This window comes from Tamandua tetradactyla, chromosome 3, assembly GCF_023851605.1.
Source record: "Tamandua tetradactyla isolate mTamTet1 chromosome 3, mTamTet1.pri, whole genome shotgun sequence".
Lineage (NCBI taxonomy): Eukaryota > Metazoa > Chordata > Mammalia > Pilosa > Myrmecophagidae > Tamandua > Tamandua tetradactyla.
Genome location: NC_135329.1, coordinates 135,665,930 through 135,689,123, shown reverse-complemented (window position 1 = coordinate 135,689,123; position 23,194 = coordinate 135,665,930). Strand labels below are relative to the sequence as shown.

The 23,194-nt window shown below is 39.0% G+C and overlaps 1 protein-coding gene across 2 annotated transcripts in view; it reads left to right on the top strand.

The window, feature by feature from the left end:
* The window catches only part of GRB14 (growth factor receptor bound protein 14), a 154,498-nt gene that overhangs the window by 87,109 nt on the left and 44,195 nt on the right, over window positions 1–23,194 (top strand). For both annotated transcript variants that reach the window (XM_077154020.1, XM_077154021.1), the window contains one exon: window positions 18,885–19,041. In XM_077154020.1, coding sequence (XP_077010135.1) covers window positions 18,885–19,041 — 157 coding nt within the window. The remainder of the gene's footprint in view (window positions 1–18,884; window positions 19,042–23,194) is intronic.

The following is a 23,194-nucleotide window of genomic DNA, read 5'->3' as shown; positions in this document are numbered from 1 at the left end:
TCCAAAGCTAAAGTAACAAACCTGTAATGCCCTCAGGCAACCAAGCTCCTTCTTGCTTTTCATTTTATCTTCCTCAGTGGTGGATTCTTTCCCTTTTATGCAAAAGATAGATTCAAAAGCTCAAGTCTCCCTCTTCCTGATCCTAACATAGGGAATGAGAAGGGTCTAAAATCTGGGTTCTGAAGCTCTTGCACCCTCCCACACTGGCCTGGCCGGGGCCTCTGCTGGCTGAGGAGGGCAAGGGGAAGACTCCTGGGGCTCTGGGACTAGACCCTGGGCTCCTCAGCAGTCCAAGAAGGTACAGGCCTCAGAGAGGGCCCCATGCAGAGCCATCTGGAGTCCTCCCTGCAGCTTGCTATGAGCTTAAGCCAGGACCTCCCTACCTGCCTGGGCAGCTCGTGAGCATTCATTCTTTCCATCCAGGGCATCTCATTTGCCAGGACTGTGTCACATGACTAACCACAGCTATGGGGGAGGCTTTGAGCCCTGCCACTGCTACAGTCATCAGAATTAAAGGTTGATCGGGAGAAAGTACAGGGATAAGGAGGGCAACTAGCTACCTCCAGCTGGAAGTGCTGCAGACATATTAGGCATTCAGCATATAATTGCTTCTTGGATTTTTATTATTATTATGCCAGGTACAAATCTGATTATGCTTCATGGATGAAAGTATCCTTTTCCTTGTAGGGGATAGGAGAAGGTATGGTACTTGGGGAGAGAGATTTCCTGAGTTGAGGAGGTTAATGGAAGTCCACAGATGGTGGTCTGAGTTTAGGTGGTAGGCTTATCTGGAAGGTGGTGGCCAGGGATAGTGATTATTTTTATTGCTGTTTATCTGGAGTCTATTCCTGTTCAACCTTGATGTTCTTCTGCCTCTTTTCATTTGTATACAGGATTATCTAGTTATATAGTTTCCCAGAAAGGATATCACACTAATGGAAAGATCTGTTTCCACAAAATATTTCCATTCACTAGCAGTGAGCATTTAGTAAGCGCGTTATGTACTAGAGACTGTGTGTTTTACAGGCAGGAAGCTCTCAGTTGGAGCTCAGCTCTGTCACTAACCAGTGTTATGCCGTGGGATGCATTTTTTTATTCAGCCTTTCTGGGAATCACTTTCTTTGTCTTGGAGATAATCATGCTTATTTGATGAGGATCAAATAAGATAAATATTTTGAAATACTTGACACATAGTAGAGGCTCAACAAATGTGAATTCCATTTTTCTCACCTTTGAAATGTTATGTTTTACTAGCTTCATAGTTGCTTTAAAATCTCCCTACTGGTATGAATTTAGATTCTTTTTACATCCTGTGCTACTCAAGTGGTTACTCCCCAAGGTTCTTAATGGCAAATGAATGAAACAAAAACTGGTTTTCCTTGAAATAAAATAGCCAAGGAGAGAAAGACTATATACCTTTCAAATGCATATTCATTGCACTCCCTTATTCTATAACATTAGGAGGCCTCTAAACTGAACTTTTAAAACTTAATCTATTATATTGTAAATATTATTATATTTTTAAACTGGAATCATAGATTTAAATTAAGATGGTTGGTTAGACTATTTCTCCCTTCAATAGCCTAAGGAATATCAGACAGGGATTTCTGTGCTGTATGTTTTGAAATACATAAAATTGTGCCTAGTGTTAAGACTTTTTTTTTGGTAGGCAAGGGTGACAATAGTAAAATGTTAGCTTTATGATGAGTTGTGTCACTTTTGATCATACTGGATGGACCCAAGTGCCCAATACAGGGAAGGGACAGAGTTGGTTTATATTACTAGTAGATAGGCATAATTTTTAAGAAAACAAGATTGAGCTCTTTAGATGCTCTCTTAGTTTACCAGGGCTGCCATAACAGATGCCACCAATGAGTTGTCTTAAACCACAGAAATTTATTGTATCACTGTTTTGGAGGCTAGAAGTCCAAAATCAAGGTATTGACAAGATCTCCTTTCTCTGAAGACTCTAGCATTTGCGTGGTGGCTTGCTGGCAATCTAAAACTCTACTTCCATCACGTAGCAATTGTCTCCTTCTGTGTCCAAATTTCCTCCATTTATAAGGACTCCAGTTATATTGTATTAAGGCCTGCATTGATTCAGTTTGGTCTCATCTTAACTGAGAGGATCTTTGAAGAATCTATTTAAATATGTGTTCAGTAACAGGACTGAGGTTTAGGACTTGAACATGTCTATGTAGGGAACATGAGTCAATCTGGAACAGATACTCACCTGCCATTAACACTTCCTTCTCTATGTTTGCCTCTTTGTTGCTTTCATTTCATTTTTCCAGGCCATCTCCCCTTGTGGTGAAAGGCTGGGCACTCAGAACCCACCTCAGTCTGGCCCACCCTGCCTTTTCATTACTGTTATCAAACCCCAGAGTACTGCTGTGTACAGTTTGGTTTACTTACTGCCCTCTAGGCTGATAATAATAAAAACAGCTACAATGTGTTCAGTGCAGATTACACACTTTCTTTAATCGTCATAAGAATGCTCTAAGGTCATTGGACAAACCTATATTTTGGATGACGAAAACGAGGCCTAGAGGAGCGAAATATCTTAGCCAAGCCCATCACCAATGAATGACAGAGAGAACAGAGCTCCAGGCCTGTGCCCCGCCCAGTGCAGGCCGCCACCTCTCACAGTGGCGTGAGCACGTGTGGGCTGCAGAGCCATCCTCCATGAGCTGCAGTCCTTCCCCCGCTCACCTGCAGTCTGCCCTTCACACAAATACTGCCTTTTTGTCAGCCTGTCTTTTGCCCTCCTAGTTATTTTGCTGTGCATTCAGTCTTGCCATACAGACATAGTAACTAAACCAACATGGCATAGCTTCTTAGAGTTCGGAGGACTTTGGAGGTCTCAATCATAAACGCCTTTTTTTGCTTTCAAAGTTTTATAATAATAATTGCTAACATTAATTGAATGCTTTCACGTTGCAAGCACTTTGCCCATTTTGCAGTATGAGGAAACTAAGTCTCATAGCTGATAAGCTGGAGAAGTAGAGGCGGACCACAGTGTGGGCCTCTGAGCCCGCCGCTGGGCTGTGAGCACCTGGACTGAACCTGCCTGAGAACCAGGCCGTGCCTCGCCGTGCTGTGTAAATACGCTGTGTGGACTGTGTCCAGCAGTGAAGGCAGAGGAAAAATAGCTGGCCCGAGTCTCAGGCTCCTGTCGGGACGGCCTGCAGGCCCCAGTATCCCAAATCAAAGCTAGCGAATAGGAACCTTTTTTGGCAGAAAAAAAGCAAGATTTTTAGTAACTTCAGATATTAATCCAAGAGGATAGAGATTTTTCCACTCCTGAAGGATATTAAAAATGCTTGTTCTTAATTCCAAAAGAGGAATTCAGAAATTGTTTTGGCACAAATGGCATTTTATAAAGGGATTATAGACTCCTAAAGGGAGGTGGTTATTTGGGTATAGACGTTTTGGTTGTGTTTGATAAAACATCGGGCATGTATTTTTAGTTTCAGGAGTCAAGTTAATTTTGGTTATTTTATTAAAGTTTTAATAAAAATGTTGACATTACCCTTCTACTTCCAGCTTGAGTCCCAGGAAAGGTTCCTGGTGTGGTGACTTTTCTTTCTCTTTCTCTGTATGTATCTTTGTTGAAGTTTAAGATTGACAAATCATTTGTCTCAGAAATTCAAATAATTTTAATAGCTTTAAGCTTCATTGTAAGCTTGTAAATATTTCAAGCAGAAACTCCATAGAGTTCATATTGTTCAAATACTTCTCAAAATATCAGTTTCTTTATTTGCACCTACTGAGAGTAAATACTCCCTCTGCTGGCTGCTCCAGAATATGAAACTTTTCTGACAAGTTATGATAAGTAAAGTGAGAAGACAAGGGAAAAAAAAAAAACACCATAAAACCTTTTTGGACATTCAAAAAGCTAGGTGCTCTGGGGAATATATGCACATTTATGTTACAGTTTTTAGTTACTGCTATCCAAGATGTCATGAAGACCCAGCAGCAGGTCTTGGAAGAGAAGAGTGGAAAGACACTGTCCAACTCAGGAAGGAGCTCGGAGAATGTCTCTCTTGACTGGTTCTGCCAGTGACCAGCTGAGTACCCTGGGCAAGTCCCAACCCTCTCAAGGGCCCACCTCTTCATTTGTAAAATGAAGATTTTAGTGGGTTTCTCCGGGATTCCTTCTAACCTTTAGTATATTATGATTCTAACAGGATTTATTCCATTTCATTTATAGGAATATGCTATAAATACATTTTGCCCTGGTATAAAATAAATATTTAGAAATATGAAGAAAAAGTAAAATTACAAAGTGGGTATAAATCCGTTGTTTTTAGCATTGTCACATAGTGGGAATGCTAGAACCTAGAAAGCAAAGTTTTGTTTGCTATTTTGAGTTTATAAAATATTACCCCAAATGTTCTAGAAAGTCTGAATATAGCATAGTTCCTTGATTCTGCGATACTTTAGATTACAAGAAGCGTAGCTATGTGATGCTTCCAGTGAAACTGTGACATGCCATTGATGGTAGGTTACATCCCAATTTCAGATAAGTTAAATGTGAAAAAATATGCTTTTCAAAATCAATGAAATAAGGCTATCCTAAAAGTGTTTCAGTTAGTGCCAGACAACTCAATAATTACAATCAAGTTGATGTGCCCTGATGTCTAACAGTCTCTCTTCCCTCTTCCTGTTTTTCCCCTTTTCTAATTACTTTTCTGTTCACCCCTCCTCCAACTTTCATTTTTTTCTCACTGTGTGAACCAACTTTTACATTTTCGCTGGACATGTCATGTGGTTACTCTGAGAATAAACTACTGCTTAAAACTGAAATGAAATACTGGAACAGAATTGTGTCCAAGGAAAGCATGACTGGTGGTTTTCTGCTTTAAATATGAATAAGTATTAGCACTTGTGAAGGCTTGCTTCCTTTCGAAGATCATTTAGTACTAGCATCTTAGCAAGAATTGCAGGAGTTTAAAAACACTGTTAGCTTCAGAGAACACTACTTTGATGAAGTCGCTGAAACCTTTAATATGGGATTTGTGATTTGACCCTCTCTTTATTGTTCATATTGGGTTTAGGTCCTGAAACAGCTGTTTGTATATATGTGTGTGTGTATCGTCATAAATATGGTTTAGTGTAGTATTTCTTAAATTTAGGTTTTAACGTTCCCCTTCTTTTATGATGAAGTTGGGGCTGTTCCCTTTTTTCCTGCCACATACACAGCAAACTGAAAGGGCTTCCAATTTCTCTCTTTGTACAACTGAACCACCCTTTTTGTTTGAGTTAGGGTTTTTCTACCCCATAGGGAAAAGGAGCCCAGAGGAAGGGATAGTCTCTGGGGCTCTTGGCTGGATTCAGGGAGAGAAGTAAAGGTCAAGAATAGAGAAGTAGGATAAAGAGGGGGCTTTAAGGAGAAGTTCTGGGCTCCTCTTTGCTTGCAGTACGCCTTCTCTTGGTTGAAAGCCTAGCCATGGCCTGCTATCAGTGTCACTGATGCTGGCACTCAGCAGAGGCTGTGCTCAGTCCCCCTCCCAAAAAAGAGGTGGGGGCATTTCTAGTATGAGTCCTCATGGGGTTTCTCTGGCCTGATGTTGAATGGGAAATTATTAATATATCATAAAACTTCATCCTTGCATTTTGAAGTCATATCCAGGATCTCTGGAAGATCTGTGTGGATCTCGGGGAATACAGATCCTTTAAGTCTGAATTAGTTCATCTCTTTTTCCAGGCATGCTATAAGTTTCATGTAGAAATCTAATAGCATACAGATGTCTCCTGCCTCAAGGTTTGTACAGGGCTGGCGTGGGAAAGAGCCGTCCTGTAAACCTTAAGCATAAGAGCCATCCCTTGAGGTCATGGAACACAAGGAGTCGGGAGCTGTGGTGACTCAATGGAGCTGCCTCACCAAGGCTTGCTTTGCCTGCCTGTAGGTTTTCTTTTTTTTTTTTAACATGGGCAGGCACTGGAAATGGAACCTGGGTCTCTGACATGTCAGGTGAGAACTCGCCACTGAGCCATCGTGGCCCACCCCCTGCCTGTAGTTTTAGTGTGAGAAAAAAATTAAACCTCAGTTGGTCAAGGCATTGTATGGTAAGTTTTCTGTAAATAGTTGTCAAACCTATTCCTAAATGAGTCAGTCACCATGGGTATTTTTACTTATTCTCTTACCACTTTGTATTCATGTAAAATATCATTTTAAAACTTAATTCAACAGTTCCAACTATTAAAAAAAGGTACGACTGTAATTTTTATATCTCAAAAATGATCCCCTATCGTGGTGGCCCCTTGCTAGCCCACCGCGATGGAAATCCATGTTCAGCACTGCTGGGTGAAGGCACTACTGCCACAGGCCTCTCCACCTTCTACCTGAGCTTCCTCACCTGTTCTGTTTAACTTTGCCCCTCTGATCTTAAAGCGGTCTGTTCACTATTCCTTACTTATTTCTTGCTCCTTTCTTCCTCTGCATCTTTGCTCGTAATATTTGTACCTCCTAGTTATCCTCCCATTTGCTTTTTTAATAGTTTTATTCACATACCATAATAGTCCATCCAAAGTGTGCAAAACTTGGTGATTGGAGTTATACATTCATTACCGCAAACAATTTGAGAATATTCTCATTGTTCCAAAATCCCATATCCCTTTTACCCTCCTATTATTGACATAGCCTTGATATGGTACTTTTGTTAAAACTAATAAAAAAATTACAATATTACTATTAACTATAGTCCATAGTTTGCATTAATTATGTTTTTCTCACCACCCTATTAATGCCTTTTAGTATGATGTACATTAGTTCTAGTTCATGTAAGAGCATTCTTAAATGTGTTCAATTAACCACAGTCATCATCCTCCACTTTCTTTCTTCTCTAATTCTCACAGAATACCTGACTTGAATGGAGCCACAGTAGTCATCTAATCTACCTTTGTTCAAATCACAAATTTCATAAGAACTTGATATGTTGTTCATGTGTTTCTTTTCTCCCCAGGTAGGTTTTGAACTCTGTGAGGTCTCAAAGGTACTATTTTGAAATCTCTAATATTGTCTCATATATGGCTGTACATTGATATTGCATTCATCACTAAAAGAATATTTGTGAGTGCCCATTATGTGCCAGGCACCATGCTAACTGCTGAAAGTGCTGTAAGATGTAAAGCACTGATGTGGTACCTTCTGTCGTATAGTATCCTGAGTAGTAGAAGCTGACAGTAATTATATAGTCACAGACACATGTGTACATGGAACAGAGGGCCAGGACCTAACCTGGAAGGGCCATTGAAGATTTTCCCATGAAACAAAGCTTTATCTGAGATCTGAGTAGTGAGAGGAAGTGAAAGGTAAGGCTCAGTGTTCTAAGCAGAGGTAGCCGCATGTGCAAAGATCCTCTGTCAGGAAAGAGTGTGACTCTTTCAAAAGAACTGAAAAAAAAAAACAAAAAACACCAAAACGTGTTTGGAGACAGAGAATAAGGCATGGATTGTAGGGAATAAAATAAAGTTGAAAGGGGTCACGAGGAAATGGAGTGGACCTGTTTGTGTCAACAGATTCCTATAATTCTGATATTGATGACAGTATCTCTTTTGAATGGAATTGCTCACACTCAAGTAAAATATGTTATTGAATATCTCTCAGTGGAGAGAATTTGAAACTTTCCCTGCCACCTGATTTCTATAACCCGTATACTCTTTTGCTCTTAGTAAATGTTTGACAGCAAGTAAAAAAATAATGTGGTATAGTAATAAGAAAGCAACAACTTTTCTTGAACTATTAGAGTCTTTTGAAACAGGCTTTGTCTTTAAAATATAACATTTAAAAAACTACTTTTAAAGATTTGGAATAAGTAATAATGAATATATTATTTCCCATTCCCTTCAAGGTTGCACATTGAGTTCTTAATTCAAAATATGTAAGAATGTCTCCACTTATCTTAGGGCACTGCATTCCTTATTTAGAAGATTGTAAAAATCCAGGGCTATTCTGACCTCGATATAAAAACTATTTCGTATGATTTAGATGCATTACCTATCTGCTAAAAATAGTAGAAAAATTGGAAACATTAGAAAATGGGTTTATAATCCTGTAGTTAGAGTATATACTTTGAAAGGGCTGTAAAAATAAACTCTACTTTGGGACCTAGTTGAGAACAAATTTCTGTATGACCTGTTTATTATGTTTTTATTTTCTGCTAACTATGCATTAATCTATATATTAATCAGTATAATAAATCAATGAATATATTTCTGTTTAAGAATTTATGCACTTTTGGTCAATAAACTTGATAAATGTGGCATGGTTTTCTAAAAGTAGAAAGTTTTGTTACAGAAGTTAACCATGCCACAACTATCTTTTTTCCCCTCTTTAGTTGTATTTCTTTTCTTTCTTTTTTTTTTTTTCTTCCTCTCAATCTTTCCTAGGGATTCTTATTTATTTATGTTTACTATGTGCACATTTTTTTTATCTGTTCAATGACTCTCCCTCATCTCTCCCATTTCCTCTTTTCCTTTGAAGAAACAAAGAATAAATGGGGAACCTGTGGAGTAATGAATTACTTACTAATCATGGCAAGTTCAGTGCCCCTTTTCAGTCTGTGCATTGCCAAACGACCAGATAACAACCTGAGTTCATGTCCCATATTATAGGGGGGATACATTTAGGAAAAGGAGCTGGGCTAGTCCACACTATCCCATTCCTCGAGGAGAAAGACCCTACATGGGTTGACTGTCTGTCCTTGTTCTGTTCTTTCCTAAGGGCTTTCCAAATTATGTTCTAGAATCAGAATTTTGGGTAGTGATAGCTGATAGATACTGCATGTGCTTTGGGGGCAATGGGATACATATTTAATTGACTTTTTAAAAATTTAATTAGAATTAAATTCTGTGTATTTCAAATATTCTCTCTGCTTACTCTAGAGAGGCCTCAGGCCTTTCCTGAACAGTTACCATTTCTTGCTATCTCATGTATTTTGACGTTGTTATGTCTACTCCTTTATAGCCGGTGTGCTGATTTTTAAAATCTCTTTCCTCTTTCCTCTACTTACTTCTCATGGAGAACAATCTAGAGAGGTTAATGTATAAAGTGTGTACACATGCATTGATAAGATGTTAGCCAAAACAGGAATCTGCTCAACACACATTCCAGCATATTGGCTGCATGGGGCTACAGTTTCTATATGTTAAATTTTTGTTGTCAGATGCCATCTATTCCTAGTGCAGTTCAGAAAGCTGTAAACTACTGGAAAGGCCGAGGTTATTCTGATGGTCAGGTTTACAGTGACAGAGAAGGGCTTCACCAAACACAGCCTGTGTGTACTGTGTTGGCTGACCCTGGGCGTTCCTTCTGTCCTTCTGTTTATGCTGGTGGGACGTTACAGACAGACCTTATCAGGACCATGTCTCTCTCGCTAGTCAAGTTTCAATCCATTGGTTAAACAAATAAAATTCCTGTTCTTCTTTAGAGCCTAGGTCTTCTTGTAAATAAATAATTTGTATAATATTCTCCCCCCCTCCATTTTTTTTTGTTTTTTCACTTTATGGAGCAATTTGGAAAGTTGGGCTGTTCAACTGGAAATGTAAATATCCCTTTATTAAATAACATGATTATATAAACTTTAAATCTCTTTTTATCTCTCATTACATAGAGGAAATAGGAAACCACTATTTTGTTCTAATGATTCTTAAGAACCATTCTGCTTTTGTTTTTACATGATCATTAGTCTTTAACTGAGTTAACCCATACTTGTCATGTAGCTTTTGTGACTTTGTTTTTTCTTTCTTTTTTTTTTTTTAATAGGAACGTTTGGTTTTGGTAAGAGACATATTCGACTCTCCTAGAGACTTCAAGCTTAGTTTCCTTTTTCCTATTATTTAAGGAAAAATAAATAGAAATAAAATGAGCTTTGTTAACAAAGACACCCCATTGGTAGTATAAGGAATTTCTGTAATACTAAACAGATCTAAAAGATGACAGAAACTTACTGCTGTGGAATATCAACCTGAATATTATTTCATCGTTCATAGATGAATGTATGTTTTGAACAAATATCAGCATTAAAAAGGATTTAAAAAAATAACGTTAGGGCTTGAAATGGAGCGCAAACTAAAGTATTGAATTTCTCTCTCAGCTGGTGTTAGTTATTTAAAAGGAGAATGTGCACCTATTCCATAAATGTAAGTTGGCTCAGCCCCTCTAAATGTGTGTGTCTCTCTGTCCTCGGCAACTTAATTCTTTCATATTTGCAGCAATGTAATCTGAACAGAAATGATGGCATTTCCTGATTGGTTAATTATCATTTTCATTTTTTCCTAACTGTCTCTTGATCAATTCCTGCACTTTTCTTGAATTTGGCTTGGAATTTAGAATGCCTGTAGCTTTTTGTTTTCATAGCTTCTCTGAAATGGAAGACAGTGCATGCAAAATAAGAGGTATGCTTATGTTACCTCAGGTGATAGGAGTTTACTGTAAGAAAACACATAGTGTAGTCATGAAGTGCAGGAAAACTTTTCAGAAGCTGTCAGGGCATTCCGGTTGCCCAGTATTTTTTGGAATGGAATATATAGCAGGCCTCCTAGGGAACTCCACATGAAGGACTAACCCCCATCCAGATCCTTGTTTCCTCTCAGGAATGGTCATCTTCATGTGTTTTTTGGTAGGAGTACCAGTGCTTGATCCAAGCATTTGCAACCATGGCAGCATGAATATTTAGTGGAAAGCAAGGCATCCTTTCAGAATGAAAGTGTGGTTACTTTTCTCAAAGGAGAGAGCCAAGCTCAATGGCCCTGAGAATTGTGCCAGTTGTCTAGCACAGGCACACAATTAGAAACAATAGCATACCCAGATGCAAGCCTGAGAAACACTGAAACCACATGTATTAAACTGAATGAATTGCATCAAAAGGTCAGGAAAAGTTGCATCTGAATTTAACAGTCTATTTTCTCAGCCTTATTTATAGTACACCATAACTGCCTCAGTAACTTCAAATCCTGGAACTGCCCACTAACAGCAATATTGAGTTGGTTCTAATTCAGTCAGTTCTAATATTGAGTCTAAGGTTTTTACGATAAAAAAAAATTGTGTCTGTTAATCATTGAGAAGAATTTTGATTTCCTAAGTATAAAAATGTATACTTTTTGTAGAAAACATTTTTATTAATTAAATTTTACAAATATGTATTTAGGATGTGGTTTGTAAGAAGTAAAATATTTATTCATTCATTCCACAGATGTTTATTATGTCATGTACTGCCCTGGGTAGGTTCTGGAGATATAATGATAAATGATGAATAAACAGAGATTTTCCTTAGAAGAATTTACTAGCACAGTTATGAAGGAAGAGTTGCCAACAGAAAATTACAAAATAGGAGCACATAAAAGGGACACATTACAAAGCCTTGGAAAATCAAGGAAGACTTTCTACAGGAAATGTCATTGAAACAAGACTAATGATAAGTAGAAATATGCCAAATAAAGTATCTTGTTGATGGGTATTGAAGTGTGTTCAGGGTAGACAGTGCCTCATGTGCAACTGTCTAAGAAAGAATAGATTGCAAGATTTTATCATATTTGGCTAGAAATCACAGATTGACCTCTTCCAAAAAGTTAGTTTACTGAAGAGTATGTGTTCTAGTTTGCTAGCTGCTGGAATGCAATATACCAGAAACAGAATGGCTTTTATAAAGGGAATTTAATAACTTGCTAGTTTACAGTTCTAAGGCTGAGAAAATGTCCCAATTAAAGCAAGTCTATAAAAATTTCCGATCTAAGTTATCGGGGAAGATTCTTTGGTTCAAGAAGACCAATGAAGTTCAGGGTTTCTTTCTCAAGTAGAAGGGCACGTGGTGAACACAGTCAGAGTTTCTCTCTCATCTGGAAAGGCACATGGTGAACATGGTCAGGGTTTCCCTCTCATCTGGAAGGGCACATGGCTAACATGGTGTCATCTGCTAGCTACTTCTCCTGGCTTCCTGTTTCATGAAGCACCCCGGGAGGCATTTTCCTTCTTCATCTCTAAAGGATGCTGACTGGTGGACTCTGCTTCTTGTGGCTATGTCGTTCTACATTGCTCTCTCTGAATCGCTCTCATTCTCCAAAATGTTTCCTCTCTTATAGGACTTCAGAAACTAATCAAGACCCACTGAATGCGTGGAGACACGCCTCTACCTAATCCAGTTTAACAACTACTCTTGATTAAATCACACCTCCAGGGAGATGATCTGATTACAGTTTCAAACATACAGTATTGAATAGGAATTAGAAGAAACGGCTACCTTTACAAAATGGGATTAGGATTAAAACGTGGCTTTTCTAGGGTACATACATCATTTCAAACCAGCACAGTATGCATGCTAAGGAGTTTGGACTTCATTCGTTGCACTCGCATAATACCCTCATTCTCTTTCTACCTCACTTTACCTTTCAGGCTTCCTTGCCATCTCCTCTTCTCTCATCGTTAAATATTAGAATTTCTCAGGATTCTGTCCTAGGCACTCTTCTCTTTTAAACCTTCCTGTTGTCCCTTGTCAACCTTTTCCATGTCCACAGGTTCATTTACTGTCTCAAACGACATGTTCAGGTCCCAACCTGTGGTCATATACGCATGAACCTTGTAAGTAAGACCTTTAAAGATGTTATTACTTAAGGTGCGCCCAAATTGAATGAGTGTGGGCCCTACCCAATACGGCTGAATTCCTTATAAGCTAAGGAAATTAGACACAGAAGAGGCCATGCAAGCAGCCAGAAGCTAGAGATCCATGGAACCTGAAAGGGAAAGAAGAAGACCTGCTCTGTGCATTGCCTTGTGACAGAAAAGCCATGGACCAAGAACCCCAGCAGCCAGCTCCAAAATGTCCCAGTCTTAAGGAAGTGTCAGTTTTTTTTTTTTTTTTTTTGCTGATGTGTCAGTTTTGGACTTCTTCAGCCTCAGAATCATGAGCAAATAAATTTTCATTGTTTAAGTCGAACTATTGTATGATATTTGTTTTAGAAGATGGGAAACTAAAACAGTTTTGGGTATCAGAAAGGGGTACTGCTAGGACATATACCTAAAAATGTGAAATGGGATTTTGGAATTGAATATGAGAAAAGACTGAAGAACTGTGAGGTCCTTGGTAGAAACATCTTAGATTGCTTCAAAGAGTCTGTTGGTAGAAATATGGACATTAGAGGTATTTCTGGTGAGGCCTTAAAAGGAAATGATGACTGTATTATTGGAAACTGGAGAAAATCCATGTTATAAAACGACAGAGAATTTAGCTAAATTTTGTTCTCATGTTGGATGGAAGGCAGAACTTGAAAGCATTGAACTTAAATATTTGGCTGAGGAAATTTCCAAACTAAGGGTAGGAGGTACACTCCGATTTCTCCTCGCATCTTATAGTAAAATGTGGGGGAAAGGGATAGAGTGAAAATTAAACTCTTAAGTACAAAGGAACCAACGATTGATGATTTTGAAAATTCTCAGCCTGTTTAGATAATATGCTCTTAAACTAGGGCGAGAAACAGCTCTATCAGGGACCTCTTTCAGCTGTCAGGAAGTGACTGTCCAGAGAACAGGGTTCCACGTGAGGCTCACACACTAAGGAAGGTGTGAGCTGAACATAAATCCAGTCAGCCATTTCAGGGAAGCCAGGATTGGAAATGCAGATACCCAGGAAGGATTTGGGGAGATTTCTATTGCCTAATGGTTTGGATGCTGTGAAATTGCATGTAAAGCCAAGAAGGTTTTTTGCAAAATTTGTAGGAGTTGAAACACTACTAGCCTGAACTGAAGGGGGCAGAAAAGGGATCATTTGAAAGAAGAATGACTTCTAGGGCAGAACCAATGAAGCAATGGTCTGGACTGAAAAGATCTCAGGCTAATAACAGGTCCACCCATGTATGTGGAAAGGGCAGGTCATCTGTCCCAGCATTAACGGAAAGCTTTGCCACCATCCTGATGGTTGGAGAGATTGGGGCTTATACCCCAGTGTTCAGGGGGAACTTGGCTGCTGTGCAAGAGCTTCTTAGGGGTAGGTCATCCACTCCATCAGGTCCAGAGGACAAACGTCAATCAGTATATGAATCTCAGGCTTCAAAATATAATGAAGTTTTGGGGGGTGCCACAGTGGCTCAGCAGGCAAAAGTTGTCAGCTGCCATTCTGGAGACCCGGGTTCGATTCCTGGTTCCTGCCCATGCAAAAAAAAAAAAAAAAAAAAAAGATAATGAAGTTTTGCCCTAAAATCTGTGACCCTATTTTTCCTTCTAATTTTTCTTTTCTAGTATGGGAAAGAGTATCCTATACCTGCCCTACCACTATGTATTGTAAGTAGAGAACTTGTTTTATAGGTTTCTCAGGTCCAGCAACAGAGGAATTTTGTCTCAGGACAAACCACACTCTTAACTGATATTGATGAGACTTTGTACTTAGCATTGCTATTGAAATGGATTAAGGTTTGGGGGAGGTTGTGACGGAATGAATATATTTTGCATGTGGGAAGAACATGTCTTATGGGGATATAGAAGGGAAACTGTTGGGATTGAATCATGTCCCCCACAAAATACATGGTCATCTCCTAATCCCTGGTCCTATGGGTGTAAGCCCATTTGTAAATAGGATCTTTGAAGATGTTATTATTGAAGGTGTGCCCACACTGAATGAGGGTGGCCCTAATTCCAATATTCTTAAGGCTGAAGTCCTTAAGAACAATGGAAATTGGACACAGAGAGAAGCCACAGGAACAGCCAGAAGCTGTCCGTGGTGGTTTGAAACTGTGTATTCTCAGAAAAGCATGTTCTTACAGTTAATCCATTCTTGTAGGATCTTTTGATGAGACTATTTCAGTTAAGGTGTGACCCAGCTTATTCAGGATGGGTCTTAATCCTCTTACTAGAGTCCTTTATTAAATGGGATCAATGCAGAGAGAGAAAACCACAGGAGAAAGAAAGCAACAAACCCAGAAGAGAAGGGAGAAGCAGTAGATACTGTCACGTGCCTTGCCGTATCATAGACGAGCTGAGGAGCCAAAGATCACTGGTAGCCAATCTCTGGGAAGAAAGCATGACTTGATGATGCCTTGATTTGGGTACTCTCATGACCTCAAACTGTAAACTAATAAATTCCCATTATTTAAATCTAACCCATTTCATGATACCTGCTTTGAGTAGCCTAGGGAACTAAAACACTGGAATTCCATGAAACCCAAGAGAAAGGACTGCCATGTGCATTGCCTTGTGACAGAAAAGCCAAGGACAAAGCAGAGTGAGCCCCAGAATGCCACAGCCTTCAGGGAGAAAGCGTTGTATCGCTCATGCCTTGATTTTAGACTTCTAGCTTCAAAACTGAGCCAGTATATTCCTGTTGTTTAAGCCAACCCATTACATATTATTTGTTTTAGCAACTGGGAAGCTAAAACCCTTTAAGTGGAATGATTCTCCTATCAATTGTGAATTTATGTTTCATCACCAAACCTCACAATCATGTCTCGCTTCAGTTCCCTTAGGACCATTCTCCCTGTTTGCCGTTCCTGTTATCCTGGTCTCATTTTAATACTTGGATGCTGCCAAGCCCCTTCTAGCCCCAGGGACTTTGCACAGTTCCTGTTCACTTTGCCTGAATGGCCCTTACCCTCTCTTTGCCCGCCTACTGCCTGCTCCTTCTCAAAGTCTTGGCTTTAAAATTACTTTTCAGGGATCTTTTTCTGGCCTCTCCTTTACCCCCGTTTATGATTAAGTCACAATGCTGCACTTCTAAGCACTACTTTGTAATTATTGTTTTTTATACCATTTTCCCCACCAGGATTTACACTCTCTTAGAGCAACAGGCATCTCTGTGACAACCTTATGTTAAAGCACTTTGCAAAAGGCCTACACCTAGCATGGATCCTTAATAAATACAGAGAGCTATTTGAGTTAGGTCGGTGTGGAGCCATTGAAGAATTTGTAGCAGAGTGACCTGACTGGACTGTCTATTAGAAGGTTTATTCTGCTAGTACTATGGAAAATTAATTGGGGGCAGGCATGCACAAAGGAGATAAGTAGGTGGGTATTACCACCAGAAACTTAAAGCTGCATAGCATACATATGATCAAAACACAAAGACTTCAAATATTCCTTTGTCCAAGGGCTCAAACAAAATCATAAAGAATGTCTTTTTATCTTCTGGCATGGCATACTCCATGTGGGTCCCATTTGTCCACAGGCTTTCTCTTTGTGAACAGCCTACATCTTCTAAGTCCCACAGAAAAGAGAGCCCACTCTGTGGTCATGTGAGCAAATATCTTGATTAGCTGTGAATGGCCCTGATCAGATCATGTGCCCATCTTTTAAGTAATAACTGTTGCTGGGGGAATCTTGAGTGCTGATGGGTCAATTTGCATAACATCTTCCTCCCTGGAACTGAGGTAATGGTGCAGTAATAAACTGGCTGTCTCACACACACACACACACACACACACACACACACACACACACACACACACACACACACACACAAAGGTGGAAGGGTAGCTTTTCCTGTTTTCTGTGGTATAACTGCTCCCATTAGGCTGATTTCAGTGCCTGGCATGAAAAGTTCCTGAATGTTTAACAGTTACTTCTTGCAAGCTAGTTCCCGTAGCTCCAGCACATCATTGCTGAGCTGAAGGTGGAACTGCCAGAAACATAAAGACTGATGGTGAAGGGGGGAGTGGAGCTCTAAAAGGAAATCAAAATGCTGTTAGAAGAAGAGCAGCGGGTCCTGGTGAGCCAAAAACCAACAAGTATGTTTTCATTGTTTTATTGAACACATATGCTGATGTCTTGACTTTATTTTACTTAAGAATTTTTAAGAGTTACTGTATAATTTCCTTGAATAACATTTGTATTAGTTTGTTAAGCTGTTGGACTGTGATATACCAGAAATGCTTTTTAAAAAGGGAATGTAATATGTTGCAAGTTTACAGTTCTAAGCCTATAAAAATGTGCAAACTAAGGCATTCAGGGAAAGATATCTTAATTCAAGGAAGGCCAACAGGTCTGCAACACCTCTGTCAGCTGTGAAGTCATGTGGCTGGCATCTGCCGATCCCTTGTTCCTGGGCTCAGTTGATTTCAGCCTCTGTTCCTGTGGGGGTTCCTCACTCTGTTTCTGTGGGGCTGGCTTCCATCTCTTGGCTTCCCTTGGCTCTCTCTAGGTTCCAGTTTGCTTCACATCTCATGATGACATCTGCTAGGCTCCAAGCATCTCCAGACGTCTGTCTCTGTTCTCTCCCTGTCAGCTCTGCTCGGAAGTTTCTCTTGGCTCTCTATAGGCTGTGGCTCTCTCCAAAATGTTTCCTCTTTAAAGGATCCCGGTAAACTAATCAAGACCCACCTGGAATGAATTGAGTCCCATCTCCATCTAATCAAAAGGTCATACCCACAGTTGGGTATGTCACATCTCATAATGATAATCTAATAAAAAGTTTCAACCCTACAGTTTTTAATCAGAATGAAAAGAAACAGCTGCTCCCACAAGAGTGGATCAGTTTTAAAACATGGCTTTTCTAGGGCACAACATTTTAAAGGACCATATAATATTCTATTCTGTCAAAGTACTGTAGTTTACATTTTTTTATTTTTAAATATTTAGGTTATAATATTATAAATACTGCTTTGCTGGGCATGTTTGTGTCTACAGCCATTTTCCACGTTTGGGATAGATTTGTTGAAATAGTTTCCCTACATGAAATTACTGGGTCAAAGGAACAAACCTGTGAATAAATGCTTTTGATAATAATAAATACTTTCAAATAGAGGTCTACAATTGTTTTACAAATTTCTGTCCTCCCTATTGTTGTAGGAGAGCACACATTTTACAATATTGTCATTAATTGTAATTTAGAAACATAAATGATAGGACAGAATTGATAATCATTTTAATTTGCATTTATTTGAATTATTAAAAATACTGAACATGTCCATGGTTTTGTAATAGATGTGCTTTTTTTATATTAAATTTTCTTATGATTTCCCGCTGGTGTATCCTGTGTATGTGTGTTGATCTTACTGTAATATCGCCATGGGTATTTATCCTATGATGATGCATGCATGAATTCTAGCATAGAACACAGCTTAATAAATATTGAGGGGAGTGTGGTATGTGAAATTCTCTCTAATACTGTATAATTTAGGGTAACACTAGATTTTTCAACAGATAAATCCAAATTCACAGTGGGTTAACACAATAAAAGTTTATTTTTTACTCACATTAGAGCCTAATATGAGTGTCCTTAGTTGGACACCTCCCGTGTGGCTATTCAGGAACACAGTCTCCTTCTGTCCCAGGGCTCCCCGCTTCCATAAGTCCTTGTGGTCCTTTCCATCCGGAGGGAAGATGGTGAAAGAGAATGGAGGACAATGTGGGGGAGCTTCACGGGCTGGTGCTGAGAACGTCAGCGTCCAGTTTGCTTGCATTCCATTGACTTCAGTCATTGGCACAACTAATTGCAAGGGAGAAAAGAAAAAGGATCTGGTGAACATCTAGCCAGCCTCTGCCAAAACTCCCGTTTGAAATGGAGAAAATTTTTTGTAAAATCTTATTCTATCCACCACTTAATACTATTTGATTATATCTGGGACCAATTCACCAATGTTACTTGGCTTAGTACAGGACTTAAATATGGAATAGAAAACTTTAAATATTGATGAGAAATACATAGTTTTTTAAAAATTTTACTATAACAGGCTGGAAAATGACGTTGAGTGACATTTGAGTAGTCACTGCATGGTCTCTAGCTTAGACACTGAAGAGAAGAGAGTGGAGATTGCTGGATAAAGTGACTTTGACACATATTATAAACAAGTTTTGGATTGGTAACATTTATTCATTATGTAAGAAAATTAGCTATTTGCCAACTTACTAGAATTATATTTTACAGAATATTTTCGCAATTTTCCTGTTTCTGTGAACACAGGTAATTAAAGTATTCAGTGAAGATGAAACCAGCAGGGCTCTGGAGGTACCCAGTGACATAACAGCCCGAGATGTTTGCCAGTTGTTGATCCTGAAGAATCATTATATCGATGACCACAGCTGGACCCTGTTTGAGCACCTGCCTCACATTGGTGTAGGTAAGGATACAAAAGCAGTCTGGAGTCACTGCTTTTTTGTTCACTAGAGTATGGATCATATGGCAAAGATTTCTCTTCAGATGAAGAAAAATGGACAGAGTGAATTATAGCTGGTATTTTTCTCTACTCTTTTGGTTGTTGATGGTTGACAAAATGCAGTACACAGTGGAAACAATGGCAGAAATATACATTTACTACCCCTTCTGTTTAAATAGTTATGGGAATTTTGGAGTTAAAGCACAGAATCCAAATTGATGGAAAGCTAAAGAAATTTCAGATTTTTAATAGTACAATGAAAAAATATTTGAGAAATTGATAAAATCAGTTATTTGTATTACATTTGAGTTGTCTGTAGTGGTTCTCTTCATGGGAATGTACTCCCTAAATTATTTTTGAAGAAAGAAGTAGCCCCTGCACTTTATAAATTTGTAAATACAAAGAGTAAACTTTAAAAGTTTAATTGGAAGCACATCCCTATGTATAGTAAGCTGTGGAGGGTTTTTTCCCCTTTAAATTCTTTCAATAAGTTATCTAATAATTGTCATTCTTCTGCTAGAATGAGAAAGGATTTAGCAACAATCTCCCCTTTCCTATTTTTACAGAAATAAGTGCTAAAAAATGTGGCCACATAAAGTAAATGACAATGGAAGTAGTTTGTTATGGTGATGCCCTTTGATTCCTTGAACTGTATTAGTTCCCTGTGGCTATTGCTACAAATTCCCACAACTCTGAGATTTAACAGTAATTTATTACCTTAAAGTTCTGGAAACCAGAAATCTGACTTAGTCTTATTGGGGCTAAATTAGGGTGTCTTGCTCTCTCTGGAGGTTCTGTGGCAGAACGTGTGCTTTGGCTCTTCCCTAGTCTGACAGCTGTGGGCAGCCCTTGGCTTGTGGCCACATCACTCCAGTCCCTGCCTTTGTGCTCACATCATCTCCCTCTCTTCCATCTGTGTCACATCTCTCTCTACCTCGCTCTTATAAGGACACTTGTGATTGCATTTAGAGCCCATGCAGGTCATTCAGGATAATCTCCCCATCTCAAGATCCTTAATTTAATCTGCAAAATACTTTTTTCTCACCATATAAAGTAAAATTCACATGTTCTAGGAATTATGACATGCATATCTTTTGGGGGCCGTCATTCAGCCTACCAAAACTCCTGTATTACATATCAGAAAATATATAGTAATAAGACATCAAAATTATTTTTCCTAATTTATTAGTGATTGTTCAATTAGTTCTTTCAATTTCTCTAAAGAATTATGAAATAATTTTATACCTAGTCATTAGAGTCCTTTTGTTTGATGCATTAGAGGTTTCTACACCCAAAGCAGTATTATAAGATTCAGTTCAGATAAGTGGTTCATCTTTCTTTAATGAAAGAAAGATGATATTAGCAGAAAAGGTATGTTCTTAGGATGATCAGGTTTTAAAAGATTCTGCAAAGTGGTTCATTTAAAACTACCTGTGTTCCCTGAACCCTTCAGAAAATTTCTGTGTGCTTCCAATTTGAAGACTGCTGTCCTATGTCAAAGTTTCAGGGAGTAAACAGGGTGAAGCCTGTGAAAAAGAAGATTGTGTAGTTTGACAATCTCCATAGGGATTCTGAACTCCAGCACCCCCAAGTTGATAACTGATAATTGTCAGCTGATCTTGACAGCTGAGCACAGGTAGTTTTATACCTGCCAAGAAAACCAGAATTCTGAAAGCACTCTGCAGTGGCCAGTGTGATCTGCCGTCCCACTTTCCCAGGGCAGAAAAAACTTGGACTATTTCCTACATTGCCATTTGTGACTAATTTAACTTTTACTCATGATAGTTAATCTCCCAGAAGTATGGTGTAAACTCCTAATAGTTATCTGCCATGTTCCAAATTATTTCATTTATTTTCACTTGTAGGAATATAGCCCTTGATTTACGTAATATATAATTAGTGTCTTATACATCACAATTTTTCATTTGGAGTTATAGTATTTAAAAAAATATTTTTTGTGACTGTCAGTACAGTTTATCCCCAAGAAATAGCTTGAAGTTAGTAATAAAAATCTACTCTATGAATTGAGCTTCAGTTTTCATTGAGACTGTTGCAGTTATATGTTATGGAATAAATATGTAAGTCTTTTAATGTAGAAGCTTAAAATAGAACATTGAAAATTAATTTGAGCTACTTATTACATTTAAACTTTCAGCATCAAAGACAAATATGAGTATATTTCTCCTATTTCTTTAAATTGCTAAAACAAAATAAAAGATGTGAGAATATTGTTTAATGGATTTATCAACAATGCATTAGACCAAAGCTTCGGAGAAATTTAGTTCCAGAGCTTTCTTGTGTTCTTTTCTTTTTGTTATTTAGATTAAATCTTTAAATGGTAGAAAAATTATAAATGTTAATTTTACGTGAATACTAACATGTATTAGATTTAAGAGTTTCCATTTATTTTCTAGCAACAGATAATGTGTCTTTGAAATATTTTTGCAAGTTATGAATCTCTGATTTACCTAACTTGGCCTCATGGTTATGGTGAGGCCGTTGTCGTACACACTACAGTTTTATAGGCTAGGCGTTGAATTTAAATGTCAACATGTTAACAAACATTTCCTCTTCTCTCATGATTTAATAAACCAGGTTTCATAACTGGCATATTTTCCTTTGCAGCCACTGGATGTCACCATAGTTCCCCAGATGGAGTCCCTGTTTTTAATCAAGAGGTTATGTGTAGAGGAGACTTGAGTTTCAAGTCCTCTGAAACTTAATGGGGTCTGTGTTTGTCTAATTGAAGCCGTGGTATGAAGCAGTGGCAATTAACATAATACCTTAAGCACATACCTATAAACTCCTCAGGAAGAGGAATTAATTGTATTTTAGTGTCATTGCTAGGGACAGCTGAGATTTCCGTGGTGAATATCATCATGGAGTGGCTTTAATAAGCAAAATGAATGACTTCAGGCTTTTAATGAACCTTTTTTTTTTTTTTTTTAACATTTGCAGCTATAGCCACACAATCTCTTTAAGACAGGGCAACACAGCTGCAGCAAGGGAGCTGTTTACAGCTGCCTGCTTTGACGCAGCTCCTTCACTTTTCTCGGGTTTTTTAATATACAAAAGAGGCACATGTGTTTGCCTGTTGTCTGAAACTGATGCCTGGTTTTACCTTCTGAGCTGTTTGTTACGTGCCAACCGTCAGGACTGTGACCACTCTCATTACCAGTAGAAATAAGTGAAGGTTTTAAGTGCATGTGACCCTGTGTGTCATCCCATACAGAGAATCACGCGGGCCTGGTCTGAGCTTGGTGGAGACACAGAGGCCAGAGATGGAAAATATTAACTTGGTAAAGGTGTGGGAAGTGCCTGTGACTAAGTCTGCCTCCTGGTACTGCTCATTTTTTCTCTGGAATATCCTCATAGCCTCCATTACCTGAGTTCAGGCCTCTTCACCTCTTCTCAGGTTTTAGTCAGCCTTGCCTCTGGCCTTCCTGTCTACTTACACGCCGGTTTTCCATCTGAATGCAGACCCGATCCTCCTTCATAAAATCTCACACTCTAGGTCCAAGTTCCTGAGTGGGGCCTGTAGCAGCCTGTGACCTGACTACTCCACGTCTCCAACCTTGGGCCTCGCCCTCCTTCCTCGCAATTTACACGTACACTTCACAGTTTCTGCTTCTTGGAACCCTTGCTTATGCTGTTACCTTTTTCAGGAAGCCCTTTACCTCCCATTTTCACCTGGCTAACTCCTCTGCATCTCCAAGGTGTACTTATTTTAGCGAAAATGACAGTAAATCGTAAATCCTTGTCCTTTTCACAAAATGCCTATGAAAACAAAGTAAAGATTACACTCTCACCTGTCCAAGCTGACTGACAGCTTAGTCCTGCAGCGTGGGTAGAGGAGAGAGGAAAAGCCAGTTGGAAGCCTTCCCACTCTCAGCCTCGTGAAGTAGACTCGTCCTTTCCATCTGAGAGCAGGTGGGAGGACACAGCTGCCTCTCTTATGGCTCAGAAGCTGTTCCTTGACATGACCCGAATACCTCCTGGCACCTGCCATTCTCATACACCCTTTAGTAAATTGTGAGTCCCAGAAACAACGGAGGTGCAGGAGGTACCAGGAGTGTTGGTGATGAATTGTGTCCTGGGAGGTGTTGCTCTCATAGGA